This window comes from Lissotriton helveticus, chromosome 3_1 (assembly GCF_964261635.1).
Source record: "Lissotriton helveticus chromosome 3_1, aLisHel1.1, whole genome shotgun sequence".
NCBI classification, from domain to species: domain Eukaryota; kingdom Metazoa; phylum Chordata; class Amphibia; order Caudata; family Salamandridae; genus Lissotriton; species Lissotriton helveticus.
The window spans coordinates 1314011776-1314030391 of record NC_136061.1 but is presented as its reverse complement, the minus strand read 5'-3'; the positions used below and the strand labels follow the sequence as shown (position 1 = coordinate 1314030391).

Below are 18616 nucleotides of genomic sequence, written 5' to 3'. Positions count from 1 at the left end.
AGGCTGAAATTTTGCTATTAGAGCTTGTATGGTGCTTATCCTGACTGGGTTGGGGTATGCTAGAGCTTTTGAAGTGTCTATTGTAGCTCCTGAATATTGTTGTATGCTGGACGGTTGGAGGTGGGATTTGGTGAGGTTTATCGTGAATCCCAAGTCATAAAGCAGTTGGATTGTGTAATCCCACGGCGTCCGCCGGCGGGATTTCCAAAATGGCGGCGGGAGTAGGACATCCGGAAGAGGGGGTCAGCATTCCAGCTTCAACAACGGAAGCAACGCGGTGTGGAAGGGCGGAAAGACACAGCCGGGAGAGAGGAGAAAAGGAGGAAGACGCCGAGGACCACGAGGAGGCAGGAACGAGGAAGAATACGGAAGAACAGCTACAGTCAAGACCAGAGGACACAGGAGGCTGCGAGGACAGGAGCAGGAGCTGCGAGGAAAGCAGGTCAGCGGAGAGCAGCAGGACAGCGCCCGGCGGCACTAGAGTCAAACCGGCTAGAAGGAGAGCAGGGCGGTGTGACTCCCCCAGCCACGACCCAGGAGGGCCTTGGATTAAGGCAAGTACCGTTTCTTAACCTCTTTTCCCTAGGAAGGTAGAGCAAAGGGCACCACTAGAGTTTTGAGGGCACTTTATATGCATGTGCATGGACACAGAGCAAAACTGAGGTGTGGGCGAAACAAGGCACTAAAGTAAGTGATTGCTACTCGTGGTAAAGAGTCTGCAACACTGAAGTGAAAGCACCCGGGGTGAAGGTGACGGTTGACCCTTAGATTACGCTAGCCATACAGGCACCTAACCTTTTCCCTGTCTGTTTATTTTGAGCGACTTAAACCACCGCTCCTCTTCTTCTGGGACGGCCAAGAACCAGGACACCGGGGAACCAGGTGCCTGAGAGAAAGGAGTTCTCCTGGAAGGGCCCAGTGAGGAAACTGCCCCTGCTAAAGACACTGTTAAAGACCCAGCTGAGAGTACTCTTTTTCCTTTCCACATCCATTTATTCAGTATCATACTCACTTGAACTCTGCTACTTTACATTAATAAAACAATGCAGATACCCACAGTCTGAGAGTCATACATGACCACAAGTGGTGTCAGAAGTGGGATCACCGGTCATTAAAGACTCATCATGACTCAACCCATTACCATGGAGGCTATGGTCACCCAGTTGGCAGAAGGCCAAAAGCATCTACAGCTAGTTCTAGAACAGCAGAACCAGAACGCCCAGAAAGAGAGAGAGGCTTTTCATTCCGCTCTTAAGAAACAAGCCACCCTGCTGACAACCAATCAACAAGTGCAGGACACAGCCATTTTGAGGTTGATGGACGCTATTTCAACTGCCAGGGTACATCCTAATGTTCCTAGCTCAGTGTTACAGAAGTTTCAGGAAGGAGATGACCCTGACTATTTTTTTGCACATTTTGAAAGAGTAGCGACAACTGCTACTTAGCCTTCGGAAAGATGGGGCCAATATATTTGCACCTCTACTGTCAGGCGAGTTACAGGCAGCAAATCAAGTTGCCAACCCCCAGGAATCACTCCCTATCCTGAAATCAAGAAGACAATCCTGGAAATACTGGGACATGATACAGAATATTACAGAGCTAAGTTTCGAAAAGAGAAATGGGCTACACGGGATAATCCTTGGGCTCTCTATTATCGCATCAGGGATTTAGTGAAAGGTGGTTACATCCTAGTACAGCGCCCATGGAAGAGGTCATTGCCAAGGTCTACCTGGAACAATACTTAGATGCCTTACCTAGTAAAACAAGGTCCTGGCTAAAACAACATCCCCACTTAACAGTACAGACAGCCGTTGAGTTAGCATGCACCCATCATAGATCCCTGGAATTTAGAGTACCACCCCTGAGAAACTCCTTTCCTACCCCAAGAACCTACCCTAAGACAGTGGAACAGAGAAATCCAGGCGGAAATAGGAGTGCAAGTAAACCACCTTCACATCCCATACCAACCCAAATGGGTCCTCAGTGTTTCAGGTGTTCAGAGTGGGGACACATTGCCAGGAATTTCCCAATAAAGGGAGACAGAGTAGAACCCATGGAGGTGGGATGGTCCCGAGCTCGGGTGTTAGCCACCTGAGAAACCCCAGGGCGATACAAAATCACCATCCGACTTAATGGTCGGTCTGTGGATGCACTATTAGACACAGGATGTCACCACATAATCGTGTCCCAAGAATTAATACCTCTCAATCAGGTTTCAGATTAGGCACAAATCCAAGTCTCCTGTGTACATGGAGACGTACGAGTGTATCCTCTGGCTGAAGTGGTGCTTGACATAGAAGGAGATCCTCACGTCCGAAAAGTGGGACCGCTGCCAGCATTAGCAGAGAAAGTTCTATTGGGCACCGATTTACCTCGTTTTGATGAGTACTTACTCAACATAACCAAAAGACATAAGGACACCGAATGGTTGCAGGAAGCCCCCTTCGCCACTTCAGACATATTAAGGGTGGAGACTAACGTTCCTAAAACCTGAGCAGAGAAAAGAAAAGACCGAGCAGAGTATAGAGCCACAGGTCTGTTACCTGTTAACTGTCTCCTTTCTTCCCCAGACGACTACCAGACCCTGACGGGGAATTTTAGATCACAGAGGGACAACAGCACGTTGGCCCAGGCATAGACTCAAGCCCAGGAGGAAGACCCAGATAATGTAGGACCATACTTTTGTGTACGGAAAGGACTTCAGTGCAGACTCAGTGGCGTACCTCCCCACCGGGTCGAACAGATTTTGGTACTTCTAGCTTTTCAAGAATAGGCATTGCACATAGCACACAGTCAAGCTGGGGGTGGTCACTTTGAACAGGAACATACTCTCAAGTATAAGTTAGAAAGATTCTACTGGCCCGGTATATATAAAGAGGTAGCTAAGTTTTACGCAGCCTGTCCTAGATGTCAGTTGGTTAATCCCTCCACAGAGAGAAGATCTCCCTTACAGCTATTACCTATAATTGATGTTCCCTTCAAACGAGTAAGGATGGATTTGGTAGGACCATTACTTTTCTCTACCCGAGGACATCAATATATACTGGTACTAGTAGACTATGCTACGCGCTACCCTGAAGCAATAACTCTGACAAGTATGGCCTCAGTAGCTCAAGCAATGATCTGATTTTTCTCAAGAGTTGGTTTTCCACTGGAAATGCTGAATGATCAGGGAACACCTTTCATGTGCAGGTTAACAAAGGAAATCTGCACTCTGCTAGGGGTATGACAGATCCGAACGGCGGTTTATCATCCACAAATCGACGGTTTGGTGGAGAGATACAACCGGACCTTAAAAACCATCTTCAGGAAATCTATAAATGATGCAGGAAAAGACTGGAACTGTAAGCTTCCCCTGGTGTTGTTTACGATCATCAGGACCCATGAACAAAAGTCTACGGCGTTCAGTCCTTTTGAGTTACTATTTGGACGACGACCTAGTACACTTTTAGATATGGCAGCTGAGCAGTGGACTGAGGAGGAGGATGAAGGGAAACCATTGTCAGGGTACACTACTGCCCTAAAAACTTTCCTACATAACCTGTGGGAGGAAGTCCATCAGAACTAGGAAAAGGCCCAGCAAAAACAGAAAGCCTTTTACGACAAAGGTACCAGTTTGAGGGAACTGACAGAAAACGACAAAGTATTGCTACTTCTCCCATCCTCAGATAAGAAGTTATTAGCAACCTGGCAAAGTTCTTATCAGGTGTTGGAGAAAGTTACACCGGTCACATACAGATAGCATTTCCCCGAACAGGGTCTAGGGGACAAATATTCCTTTTCAATGTCCTAAAGAGATGGGAAGATTCAGCTACACATAAGGGAGATGCACCGGTGTGTATTAATGATGTTACCCTCAACAAGCGCATGGAGATCCCAATCCAACGTTTTAGAGAGACCACAGAAGAAAGACCCCACATGGGAAATTCTCACCTCAGACCAAAAAGGTCAATTGTATGACCTACTAGACCGAATCCCAGGGCTAAGTTCTAGCACCCCTGAAACAACGTCTCTGGTCACGCACATTATTAAGACAGACCTGGAAAGGTGATCAAGTTGAGACCCTATCGTATTCCAGCAGCCAGAAGACAAGCTGTAGAGCAGGAAATAGACGCAATGTTACAAGCTGCGATTATTGAGCCCTCCCAAAGCAATTGGTGCTCTCCAGTAATGTTAGCACCCAAATGGGATGGAAGCCTTAGATTATGTATTGACTTTCGCCAATTAAATGCCAATTCGAAATTTGACAATTATCCCATGCTCAGAGTGGACGAGTTAATTGAGAGACTGGGGGGGAGCACAGGTAATGTCCACCATTGATCTCACGAAGAGATATTGGCAGACACCTCTTAACCCGGTAGATAGCGAGAAAACAGCCTTTTACACACTCTCGGGGTTGCATCATTTTAAAGTAATGCCATTTGGCCTACATGGTGCCCAAGCTACCTTTCAAAAGTTGATGAATGTGATATTACGGCCTCATCAACAATATGCGGTAGCCTATCTTGACGACATAGCTGTATATAGCTCGGACTGGGAGACACACAAACATTTACAGAATATCTTATCCCCCCGTCACCAGGTCAATTTACCTATGAATCCCAAGAAAACAACCCTAGGCACGGATCATATAGAATATTTAGGATACTCCATACAGGCAGGAACACTTCATCCTCAACATAACAAGAAAGAAGCCATTCAGGGAATACCCCAACCGATAACTAAGAAGGATGTACGAGCATTCCTGGGTCTAGTGGGTTACTATTGACGATTCATTCCCCGATTTTCAGAGATAGCATGTCCTCTTACCGATTTACTAACCACCAAACAACCTAGTCAGAATGTAACTGGGACAGATACTCAAGAAGTGAGCTTCTAGGAATTGAAATCAGTGTTGTGTGAGGCTCCCGTCTTGACTTGTCCAAACTTTGAAAAACCTTTTGTGTTACAAATCGACACCTCTGATCATGGATTAGGGGCTGTGTTGTCACAACCAGACACACAGGGAGATCTTTGACCAGTCCTGTACCTTAGTCGAAAACTGTTCCCCTAGGAGGTCCATTATGCGACCATCAAAAAAGAATGTTTGGCCATTAAATGGGCTATGGAAGCTTTGCAATACTATTTGTTAGGACGGACCTTATTCCTCATAACAGACCATGCTCCATTCACTTGGCTTGCCACTCAAAAAGAAACAAATCCAAAGGTGCTTCGCTGGTTCCTCATTACAACCTTTTTCTTTTCAGACCATCCATGCACCCGGAAAGGCCAAAGGAAATGTCTCGATGACCAGTGTCTGTATGGCCCGATTGTCCATACATGGGGGAAGTGTAATCCCGCGTCCACCGGCGGGATTTCCAACATGGTGGCGGGTGTAGGACATCCGGAAAAGGGGGTAAGCGTTACAGCTTCAACAATGGAAGCAACGCGGTATGGAAGGGCAGTAAAACACAGCTGGGAGAGAGGAGAAAAGGAGGAAGAGGCAGACGACCACGAGGAGGCAGGAACGAGGAAGAATACGGAGGAACGGCTACTGTCAAGACCAGAGGACGCAGGAGGCTGCGAGGACCGGAGCAGGACCTGCAAGGGGAGCACGTCAGCGGAGAGCAGCAGGACAGTGACCGGAGGCACTACGCTCGAGTCAAACCGGCCAGAAGGGGAGCAGGGCGGTGTGACTTCCCCAGCCACGACCCAGGAGGGCCATGGGTTAAGGCAAGTACCGTTTCTTAACCTCTTTTCCATAGGAAGGTGGAGGAAAGGGCATCACTAGGGTTTTGAGGGCATTTTTTATGCATGTGCATGGATAAAGAGCACTACGGAGGTGTGGGCGAAACAAGGCACTAAAGTAAGTGATTGCTACCCATGGTAAAGAGTCTGCAACACTGAAGTGAAAGCACCCTGGGTGAAGGTGACGGTTGACCCTTAGATTACGCTAGCCATACAGGCACCTGACCTTTTCCCTGTCTGTTTATTTTGAGGGACTTAAACCACCCCTCCTCTTCTTCTGGGACGGCCAAGAACCAGGATACCGGGGAACCAGGAGCCTGAGAGAAAGGAGTTCTCCTGGAAGGGCCCAGTGAGGAAACTGACACTGTTAAAGACCCAGCTGAGAGTACTCTTTTTCCTTTCCCCATCACCTTATTCCGTATCATACCCACTTGAACTCTGCTACTTTACTTTACTTTAATAAAACAATGCAGATACCCACTGTCTGACTCATACATGACCTGAGTGACCATATATTGTTTTGTGTGGGTGTTGCACACAGCTGCTGTGTGACTTGGCTTTTGTGAGCCAGTCGTCCAGATAAGGGAAGACATGAATGTGCTGTCTTCGTAAGTGGGCCGCAAATACTGCGAGACACTTGGTGAAGACTCTGGGTGCTGTAGTCACTCCGAATGGGAGGACCTTGAAGTGGTAGTGTTGACTATCTACCACAAACCTGAGCTATTTCCTGTGAGCGAGGTGAAAGGTAATATGAAAGTAGGTGTCCTTTAAATCCAGAGTGGAGAGAAAGTCACCCTGTTGAAGCAGTGGGAGAACCTGTTGGAAAGTGACCATGTGGAACTGATCCGACTGGATGTAGAGGTTTAGCGGTCTAATATGTGCCTGAGAGAGCCGTCCTTTTTTGGGAATTAGAAAATACAAGGAGTAAACCCCTGTGCCTTGATGAGGCAAGGTGACTGGTTCTATTGAATGTTTTTGTAATAGAGATGGAACCTCTTGTTTGAGAAATGTCAGATGTTTAGAGGACTTTGGACGTTGTCTGGGAGGAATATTTGGGGGAGTAGAAGGGAGTTCCAGGCAATAACCATACTGGATAATTTGTCTTACCCACTTGTATGTTGTGATTGAATTCCAGACAGGTAGGAACTGTGAGAGACGTCCCCCAACAGGAGTGGGATGATCGTGGGGAAGTGCAGGGAAGTCACTGTTTGGTGGTAGGGGTTTGCGGTTATTTTTGACGTGACCTCTACCCTTAACATTGTTGCCTCTGTAACCTCCACAAAAGTATCCTGTGGAGGACGTTTCAGTGGGGCTCTTATAGGAAGAAGAGGGATGTTCTGAGTCAATGGTTTTGGAGCCAGCTCTGTAGAAGGAGCGGCGAAAAGAACCTCTAGGGGAAGGGAATTGCAAGGCCCCCATGGACTTAGCAGTGTCCGTATCTTTTTTCATTTTTTCTAAAGATGTGTCAACTGAGGGCCCGAAAAGATGCTCTGGAACAAAGGGCTGATTTAGAATAGCCGATTGCACCTCCTTTGAATCCGGAGACTCGGAGCCAAGCGTACCTGCGCAACAAAACGCTAGTGCTAATGGCGGAGATGTGGTATCAGCCGCGTCAAGCGCACATTTAAGTTGAGGTGCTTGTGATCAGTTTCCCCTCTTGAATAAGGTCATTGGCTTTTTGTTTGTACTGGTCAGGAAGGTGTTGCATGAGCTTTTCAAGCTCATCATAGTGAGCCCTTTCGTACCTGGCCAATAAAGCTTGGGTATTGTCAATTCGCCAATAATTTGCAGCCTGTGACGCAATACGTTTACCAGATGCCTCTATTAGTTTGGACTCCTTATCAGGAGGGGGGTGGCGCCTGTACTCTTCGAGTTTGCCCTCTTGTGTGCATTAGACACCACAGGAGAATCCAAAGGGACCTGACCTTTAATGTAAATTGGGTCATTGGGAGCTGGCTTATACTTTTTATCTACCCTGGTGTTAAGAATCCTGACTCTGAAAGGGTCCTTAAAATCTTCTGGGGCATGTTTGAGCATGCCTTTTAACATGGCAGGGTGTGCATGGACTTTTGCGAGGGTGCAAAGGTTTCAAGTAAAAAATATTCCTCCAAAGGATCAGAATGTAACTGTACCCCGTGGTATTGCCAGACCTATTGATTAGTTGCGCAAACCCAATATTGTCATCTGGGGGTGATGGCCTAGATGGAATGAGGTCCGGGTCATTATGTGGGTCAGGATCTGTGTTGTAGTCATCCCAAGGGTCTATGTTGTGTGGGATGGCATGTGCATCATCATCCCCATGTGGATCTATATTCCCAACCCCATCGGTTTGATCATCCTCAGTATCTGATGTTTGAGGTGAAAAAGTATGTTATGGGGAGTGTGCTCAAGAAATTAGAAGATTTGGATCAGCTGGAGGAGGAGAAGGAGATGGGGTGGTGTTAGTACTCATCTCCTTTTGTTTCAATGATATTTCAGATTCCTCTGAAGTGTCCAGTTTCTTCTTTTTTGGAGGTTTGGCGACAACTTTGCCAGTCTCGGGGTCAATAAAAAGTTTTTTTGTTTTGGATCCGAAAAATCAGGTACAGGCTAAGTGGGTAAAATTAATTTTTTGGGTGCCGAAGCTTTTGAGTCTGAATGTTCTTTGGACAGTCTCTGAGGTTTTGTGTGGGGTCTTGGACTCCTTAGGAGTTTGTGGCTCTGAGCCTTTTTTCGGCTCCGAGGTTTTTTGGGCTCAGAAGCCATTTTCGGCTCTGAAGATTTTTTTCAGTTCCGAATGTTTGTCCTTTGTATGTTTCGATGCCGAGGGCTTCAGTGTCGAGGCTGTCTTTGGCGTCGACGAAGAAGGGCGCGGCACATCTTTGGTCTGGTGCTTCAGTGCCGAAGGTGACTTTTCGGCACCGGAATGGGGCTGGCTCGAGCCTGAGCCGGGAAAGCTTATCTTTAGGTTTCATAGCCGGGCCCCCTAGATTTTAATGCAGAGAAGATTGTTTATTATAAAGCAGTAAATGTCTCAAATGATATTAGTTTTTCCAGACCACATATACAGATTGAATCACAGCCTTTTTGTGTATGTCCAAGCAGTAGTAAATGCAAAACATGTGCAAGGACTCCAACGTGGTGATCTTGAAGATTTCTGGCCATTAAGTGTGAACCCTGAATGCTGATTTTGTGAATTTTCCTTGTGTTGAAAGTGTGGTTGTCCATTCCAGTTACTATCTGCTTGCCTTCCTATATGCAACTCTAAGGCATCACACAATCTCACTTGATGGCATGCAACACACAGCTGAGTAGTTAACCGCCCTAAAAAATGTAACTACTAAGGGTTTTTCCAATAGTGAGTTTGTGGAGCGCTTTCTCTTTTTCACTCATTTTTGTGTCGAAAAAAAATAGGATTATTCATTCAGTCTTCTATTCCCAGAGAAACTCTGTGTAGGGTACCCAGAATTCTGATTCTAGGTAGAAGCATTGCATTTGACCTACTTGCCATTTAATAGAAAGGCAGTAGTAGAAAACAAAAAGTGGGAATTTCGCTGTATTTGTTTTTGTCTGTGCAGCAAAATCTGGCGCGATCTGCCGCTCCGTGGACAGAAAAAAAATACAAGTAGTGTTTATGGCTGGTGCATTTATAAAAATCCCAGAACAATTGTAAAGGGTCGTACGTACACAGGTCATTTGGGTCAAAGGGGCGAGGAGGGTCAGCTTCCCACTCATCCAATTCTGAATCGTCGTCATCATCCTCTTCGTCGTCGTCATCATCATCATCATCATCATCGTCATCCTCATCATCATCGTCATCGTCGTCATCGTCCTCTTCATCTTTTGGATCTGACCTGTCAATTGAGCTCTGCAAAGACAGATGAGCAGCACCGTCTACACCCTCCATAGGAGGTAAACTTTGATCATCAAGCGACAGAGATTCCTAGGCAAATAGAAACAACATTAAAGAGAATCTTTAAGGAAGAAAATTATCTTTCTTCTAAACATACAGGGAAATCAACTTCTTATACTAGGACCTTAAAACAATTCACACAACACCTTACAACTCATTCTCAAACTGTAAACGGAGTGTAATATTCCAATTGTGAAAGATTGTGCTACTTCACCTGCATTTTTACACTTTTTGTGCACTCTTTGCTCAATGAACAGAAACAAACCGCTGGCATTTTGTGTGCTTTCAAGGTATGGATTGCTTGTTGCAGCCCTCTATATTACAATTATTTGTGCTAAGCTTGAAGAACCAAGTTTCAGAAGATTTTTCAACCCAAGACTACAGAACTTTAGGACTCTCAAGGGCAAGTTCTCACAACGAAAGCTGCCAAGTTATGGTTAGCGAGATTCTTTATTAGAGACATCTATAATTCCACTTTTGTGTAGTGTTCCCATCTATGGGCAACCTGTACATTTGGTATGGGATGGGAATATAACCTGCATGGTCGACAGAGCTGTGTTCCCCTTATCCGAGTGCCCGACAACCGGAGTATCCGGTATTCTGGTTTTTAGGTCAAAGCTTACCATTCAGCACAACTGCGTGGTTTGCCAACATCATCTTAGGGACATTTGGTAAACTTTCCTGGGAATGCATTCCTCCCATTGCATACCACTGGCTTTGTGGTTTGTAACTCACACTTGATTGATTTCTATTCGTTAGCTCGATTTGTTTTAGGCTCTGCAGCTTGAGTCCCTTCCAAGCCCAATGTACTGTATTCTTCCACCAGTACTGGATTTTTGTAAATAGGACTTTAAATCTTGTACTTCTCTTGTCACATTTGCTATGCATTCAACAACAGAGATCACATTTCAGGCACTATCTTGAAGGGAGCCTGGTGTTTGCCTTTCTTTCTCTGACTTCAAAGTGAGAAGATTTATGTGGCAATCATGCAAGCTACTGGGGGTGTGCTTGAGGGAGGCTGTACAATATTTTCTTTTCCTAGCACACAACAAAACGTAACTGTCTATAAATGAACTGTGTCAATATTTCAGAATATATCAAAATCAGAAAAGCACAAGTGAAGCACATTTTCTGGTAATTCAGAAGTGTGGTGGAAACAAATATTTTAATACAATCAAAACAAATTAATACATTAGGTGATGACATTTCCACACATTATCATTTGCGCACTGTACACTTTTATCAGTAAAACTATATATGTGCATGTTTAATACTTAATTCAATTGAAGATGTGTTGTCTGTAACGGCAGGGTGCTACCACACCATACATACTTACCGTTACCCCACTGCACTAATCACCACTCCACTCTGTGTTACGACAATCTATTCTGTACCACTCCACTCTGTCACTTCACTCTACACCACTCTATTCTTTGCCAATGTACTGCACCCCAAATTACTCTACTATGCACCACTGCAATCTTCGCCACTATACTATATACCACCCTACTCTGCAACACTGTGCTCTATGCCACTGCACTGTACTCTATACCACTCCACTCTACTCCAGTGCAGTCTATGTCAATCCACTCTTCACCACTCTAATCTACTCTGCACTCTATGCCACTGTACTCTACCATGCAACACTCCACTCTACTCTAAAACAATCTACGAAGCCCCATTGCACTTGGCGCCCCTTTGCTCCGTGACACTACACTCTACTCTGGATTATTGCTCTGTACGCCAATGCACTCTACACCACTATACTTTACGGCACTGCTCGCTACGCCACTCCACTCCACTCCACTCCACACCACTCTATACCATTGCCCTCCATGCCAATGCACTCTATTATACACCACTGCACTCTACATCAGTATATTCTGCAACACTGCACTCTACGCCACTGCACTACTCTATGCCAATGCATTTTAGGAAGAGGTGTGGCGCCGCGGCCAGGGCGACTGACTCCGGAATTTGGGGATCACGGTTCGATCCCCGGCACCGGCGGCAGGTTAGCCCAGCACCATGTGACTCTGGGCAATAGCTGGCTTAATCTTCCCGACGGCCCCCAGCGCCTAGAGACCCTAACGGGTGATTGTGCGCTTTACAAATGTGGATATTATTATTATTATTATTATTATTATTTTACACCACTACACTGTGCATCACTCTAATCAAAATCACTGAGCTACACCCTGCATATCTCCATTCTACTATGCATCACTCCGCTCTATGCTACTTCACCCTACACCGCCCTACTCCGCAACACTGCACTGTCACTAAACTGTACGCCACTCTTCTTTGCAGTACTGCACTCTACTCCGCACCACGCTACTACACACCACTTTACTGCACACTACGCCAGTGCTAATACATTGTATGCAACTACACTCTACTCTGAACCATTGCACTGCACTCTATTCCACTCTACACCAGTGCACTATACGCCACTGAAACCTGCACTCCAAGCCACTATATTCTACAGTGGGGACCTCTATGCCACAGCACTCTACACCACTTTACTCAAAACTAATACAATCTACGCCACTTTACTGTGCTCCAATCTACACCACTGTAGTCTACACCAATTCACTCTACGCCCTTCTGCTCTATAACACTGCAGTCTCAAACAATCTACTTTGCAACACTCTATTCTATGCCACTGCACGCTACGCCACTCTGCACCATTTCGCTCTATGTGACTTTATTCTACAACGCTCTACGTCATTGCATTCTACACCAATGCACTCTATGCCACTTTACTCTGCAATAGAGTTCTCTCCCCTACTCTTCCCTGTGCCACTACACTCTACTCTGCACCACTCTACTCTACTCTACGCCACTCTACTGCACTCTATGCTAATGCAATCATTGCCACTCAAGTGTAGGCCACTCCACTATAGTCGACTTTGTACCACTCCACGCTACTCAACTCTATAACACTGCACTCAATGCCAATACACTGTACACCACTACTCTCTACCTTGCACCACTGCACTTCACTTCTCTCTACTCTAAAACAATGTACTCTAAGCCACTGAACTCTATTCCCCTCAACTACACTCTGTGTCACTCCACACCACTGCACTCTTCGCCACTCTAAACCATTTCATTCTATGTCATTTTATTCTACAACACTCTACGCCACTGAACTCTACATCAATGCATTCTACGCCACTTTACTCTGCAGCAGTGCCCTCTCTGCCACTCTACTACTGCACTCCATGCCAATGTACTTTATTCCACTTCCCTATATGCCATTCTAATCTACTACACCACTTTACTGTATGCCTCTCCACTCTACACCACTCTACTATATGTTAGTGCACTGTACCCAACACTACTATGCACCGCTGCACTCTTCGCCACTAAACTCTACACCACTCCAGTGTAGGCCACTCCACACTACTCAACTCTATAACTCTGCACTCTATGCCAATGCACTGTACACCACTACTCTCTACCCTGCCAATTCTCTCTTCCTTGCACCACTCCACGCACCTCTCTTTACTCTGAAACAATGTACTCTAAGCCACTGCACTCTATTCCACTCTACTACACTCTGGGTCATTCAATGCCACTGTACTTTAAGCCACTCTACTCTATACCGCTGCACTCTATGCCACTGCACTCTATCTTACACCACTCCACTCTACCTTGCACCTCTCCACTCTACAACACTTCATACTACTCTGAAACAATGTACTCTACACTACTGCTCCCTAAGCCTCTGCACTCTATACCACGCTACTTCACTCTGCCTCATTCCAGGGCACTACACTCTATGCTGCGTCACTCCACACTACTCTGTACCACTTTACCCCACTGCCCTCTATGCCAATTAACTCTAAACCACTGCTCTGTACCCCAATGCTCTTAACAGCACTTTTCTCAAAATCAATGCACTCTAAGCAACTGTACTCTATGCCAACTACTGGCACCACTGCACTCTACGCCACTAAACTCTACGCCACAGCACGCTACAGCACTGTGTTCTACTCTGCACCACTGTATTCTATGCCACTGCTTTTTGCACCACTCTTCTCTTTGCCACTGCACTCTATGCCACTCCATTCTACACCACTCCACTCTGCAAGACTGCACTCTCCGTCGCTGAACTGGTCAGTCTACTCTGCACCACTGCACTTAACATTGCACTCTTATAACAACAATGACACTCTTTCGCCTTTCCTGAATAAGTTGGAGTTCTCTAATCAGCCTGATGTCAATTCAGCGGCCTTGGAGCTTTCTCGTAATCTTACACTAGCGATGGACGCCCTTGCCCCTTTTAAGAGGCATTACTCAGCTAGGAAAAGCCCGTCTGCTCCCTGGTTTTCAGATAGACTCAGAACGCTGAGACAAGCGTGTCGAAAATAGGAGAGGCAGTGGCGTGCCCATTTAGAGCCCCTGGAGAAAGAGCGTCACAAGCACTGTCTGAAAGTATATAAATCTGCCATCCTGGAAGAAAATAGATCCTATTTTTCTGGGGTTACAGCCTCTTTAAATTCCGCTAGGGATCTTTTTAAGATAATTGACTCTTTAACCTCCCCACAGGTAGCAGACCCCATAGATGGATCCCAAGACCACTGTGATAAAATCTCCAACTTTTTCCATACTCAAATCTCGGAGATTTAGGTCTCACTAGAAACAGCTAATTCCTTTATCAGTCCGGGCTTTCCAATCCCCTCCCCTCCAGGAGAGAATTTGCCTAGGGGGCCGACCCGAGACTTCTCAACTTTCCCCGGCTGTCACCTGAGATGGTGGACAGGCTTCTTGATAGGGTCAGCTCAGGCTCTCCCTTGGACCCTTGTCCTCTTAAGGTGTTTAAAGCCTGCCGGGAAGCTGTCATTCCCAATCTTATGGAGGTCATTAATCGGGTCATCTCTGAGGGAGTCTTTGCCTCCGCGTGGAAGACGGCAATCGTTAAGCCTCTTTTAAAGAAACCCTCCCTGGATTCGGGAGATTTGAAAAACCTTCGGCCCATTTCCTTATTGCCTGCCCCTGCTAAGATGCTGAAGGCTCATTTAAATCTCCATCTCAGCACTTATTTAAAGGACCACCACCTTCTGGACAGATCTTAACACGGCTTCAGCACGGAGACTGCCCTTACGGCAGTCCTTAATAACATCCACACCCAGGTTGACTCTGGCCATACCACTCTTCTGATCCTGCTGGATCTCACCGCAGCCTTCGACACCTTGTCTCCCCATACCCTGGTTTCCAGACTGGGAGAGATAGGTGTCGAGGGCCCAGCTCTGAACCTCCTCGCCTCCTTTCTCTGCGAAAGAGAACAGAGGGTGACGATGGGCCAGTTCCTCTCTGCCCCCACACCCTTGCATTGTGGGGTTCCACAGGGCTCCTCTTTAAGCCCCACGCTTTTTAACATTTATGGGTCTCTTGCAAGTGTGGTGAGATCATTTGGGCTGGAGGTGTTGTCATACACGGACGACACCCAAATAATGGTCTCTATCACTCATACAGTAAAGGACTGTGCCCTCAACTTCAGGACCTGTATGGAGCCTGTTTCCCAATGGATGGTGGAGAATTTACTGGTTGAACGTAGAGAAGACCGAGGTCCTGATCTTTGGGAAGGATCAGGAAATCTGGTCCAGTGAGAGGTGGCCGTCCGCGCTTGGGGAGTGCCCTTGCCCGGCCTCTCATGGGAAAAATCTGGGTGTGATAGTGGACACTGCCCTCTCTTTAGATCTTCAGGTAAACAGGACCGTTCCTACCTGTTACCTTTAGCCACGCTGAACAGCAGCCACACTGGTGTACAGCATGGCTAAAACATATTGGCAAAGCCAATAGCTCTTGCATAAGCGACAACTATTGGCTTTACAAATACTTGTTTATTTTGGCTCTAGTCTCTAATTAATCTAGACAAGAGTGAGTTCCTGTACACGTCCTACGTCCTGAAGGGGCACAACAAGCGTGCCCTCATTTTACCCACACTGGACTATTGTCCATCGTGTGGGTTTAGCATGTAGAGCAAGTGTGGCAAGGTACTGTGTATTGTGAATCTCTCATTGTTTCCAGACCGTTTTAGGTCAAAGCATAACAGACACATCTTGGGGACATTCTGATAACTTCCCTCGGAATGCATTGCTCCCAATGCTTACCATTGACTATGTGTATTGTAACTCACTGTTGCTTTTTGCTGACTATTTGTTTTAGGATGTCCAGCTTGAGTTAGCCCCTCCCAAGGAGTATGGCCTGTTTACTGTATTCTTCCACAATGCCCACTTTGTGTAAAAAGGCCTTTAAGTTTTGTTCTCATCTTGTCACATTTGCTGTGCACTCAAAGACAGAGGTCAAATGTCAGGCTCTGTCTTCGAGGGAGCTTGGTGTTTACTTTTCTTTTCTGACTTCAAAGTGAGATGATTTAGCTGACAATCTGGGGTTGTAAAACGAAAGGATGTTTTCGACCACCGAACAAAATTTAAATGTCTGAAAATGAACTGTGGAGATATTTCAGAATTTTTTTTTTTTTTACAGTTTCACTGTACCAATTGTACATTGTAAACAATTTTATTAAAACAAATAAAAAAAAAATCTCTTAAAGTTACAGTAAATTGGAAAATTTACTTTCTTAATTACCAACAATTTATTGGATATTTATGCTGGAATAACATATTTGCTGCAATGTCACACATTACAATACTTAATTCACAATTTCACATAATTCCAAACATATTAAAAAATGTAAAAAAAATTGTTAAAACCACAGAGGTTTATTGTTGACGCGTTTCGGTGGATCTTTGCTTTCGCACCACCTTCCTCAGGACAGTTAAAAACAATAATCTTAAAAAAACTCTTTTCAGGCCCTGATAGGTCAACTTCGAGGACTGCCGTTAGATTTCCCAAATATTTCATTTTGGCAACCTTATACGTGATATGTCATTTTTTATTAAAACTGAACTCCCATCTTCCTCTCCTATTAACGTGCTCCTTTTCTTGTCAGGTATTCATATATCGTATATCCCTTTAATATGTGATGTTTTCTCTTTTACTTTGGGTATTTTAAATTGCGAAATGAGAACTACCCGTTTCTTTCTTTAGAGGGATTCAATCAATTATCCCCAGGATCCGCTCTAAATCGCGGCGACAGCAATTCGTGTCCTTCTGCTCGTGTTTGGAGGAACAGAATATATATGAATTAGTAAAGTACAAATGAAGCACAGTTTGTGGTAATTATGAAATGTGGGGGAACACATCTTTTAAGACAATCAAAACAAATCAATACATTAGGTGATGCCATTTCCACAGTTTTATCAGTAAAACTGTATGTCTGTCTGAATATTATGGTCATTACAATTAAAAATGTGTAATGCTAGGGAGCTACCTATCTAGGCATATTCCACACTACGTCACTACACTCTAACCACTCCACAACACACTTCTTCACTTTATGACACTCCATGTCCCTCCACTCTCCAACACGCCACTTCATGACACTGCACTCTATGGCCCTCTACTCTACAGCATGCCACTCTACGACACTGCACTTCACTCCACTCCACTCTAAGACACGCCAACCACACCACTCTACCACATGCTCCACTTTACGACACACCACTTCACTGTATGCTACTTCACCCTAAGACAATGTGACACAACACTTTGCACCACTCCACGCTACGCCACTCCATGCTACTCCACCTCACTCTAGGACACTTTACTCAACTCTACACCACACCATTCTGCGACACTCTGCTCAATGCTCAACTTTACGACCCTCCACTCTACGACACACTACATCACTCCACTCTCCAACACTCTACTCCATTCTAAACCACTCTGCTCCACTCTATGCAACTCCAGCTACGGCACTTTACGCAACTCTACTCTATGGCCCATTGCTCCACTCTATGCCACTCCTCTTTATGCCACTCCATTCTACGATTCTCTATGACACTTTACTCTACGCCACTCCACAACACTCTTTGCCACGCCACTCTACAGCAATCTACTCCACACACCACTCTACGACAATCTATGCCACTCCACTCTACGACAATCTATGCCATTTCACTCTACCACAATCTACTACATTGTAGGCCACTCTACACTACAACACTCCACTCCACTCCACTCCCTCTCCGCCACTTTATGCCACTCTACATCACTTCATTCCACTCTACCCTATGACATTCTAGTCCACTCAAAGACACTGTACTCCATTAAAAATTCCCTCCAATTTACTCCCTCAACACCATATTCCACTCTATGCTACTCCCCTTTACAACATTTTACTCAATTCTGTGCCACTCCACTCTATGACAATCTACTTCAGTCTATACTATGACACTACTCCACTGTACGGAACTCTCTCTATGCCACTCCACGTCATTTTACTCCACTTTTCACCACTCCACTCTACGACACATTATGCCACTCCACTCTAAGTCACTCTAAGTCACTCTAATCCACTCTATGCCCCTCCACTCTACTTGCTCCTTGACACGCCACCACTCTGTGCGCAAATCCACTCCACTCTGTCATTCCACTGTACTCACTCCACTCTATGATACTCCACTCCTCGCCATTCTCTTCTACGCCACTAACATTTAGCCATGCTGAACAGCAGCCATGCTTGTGCACAACATGGCTAAAAACATTAACAAAGCCAACAGTTCTTGCATAGGTGACACCTATTGGTTTTCCAGTGTCATTGAAGTGGAGGACTACTGGGCCACTTGGGCAGGTTCTGCAACTACGCGCTTACCCATATTGTATTGCTAACATACCAAGTATATGTTTGGCATATTTGTATTCGTGCCGCGTTGTACATGCACTGTGTGAATGAGTGAACCAGTGTAATGGAGGGCTGGTGAGGTCCATTTTGTATGTCTCTGGCAGAGCATAATGCACAATATGGAGGCAAGATTGTTTTTCCAGTTAGTAGAAGTGTATTGCTGACAGTCCTAAAGCTGCGGTCAGGAGACCTGAATTGAAGTGGGCAAAGAGGATTAGCCTTTTACTGAACAAAGAGCT

The 18616-nt window shown here is 45.6% G+C and overlaps 1 protein-coding gene across 6 annotated transcripts in view; it reads right to left on the bottom strand.

The window, feature by feature from the left end:
• Positions 1 to 18616, bottom strand: part of PRDM10 (PR/SET domain 10) — a 1331210-nt gene that overhangs the window by 1034624 nt on the left and 277970 nt on the right. For all 6 annotated transcript variants that reach the window (XM_078681965.1, XM_078681964.1, XM_078681969.1 and 3 more), the window contains one exon: positions 9394 to 9649. In XM_078681965.1, coding sequence (XP_078538091.1) covers positions 9394 to 9649 — 256 coding nt within the window. The remainder of the gene's footprint in view (positions 1 to 9393; positions 9650 to 18616) is intronic.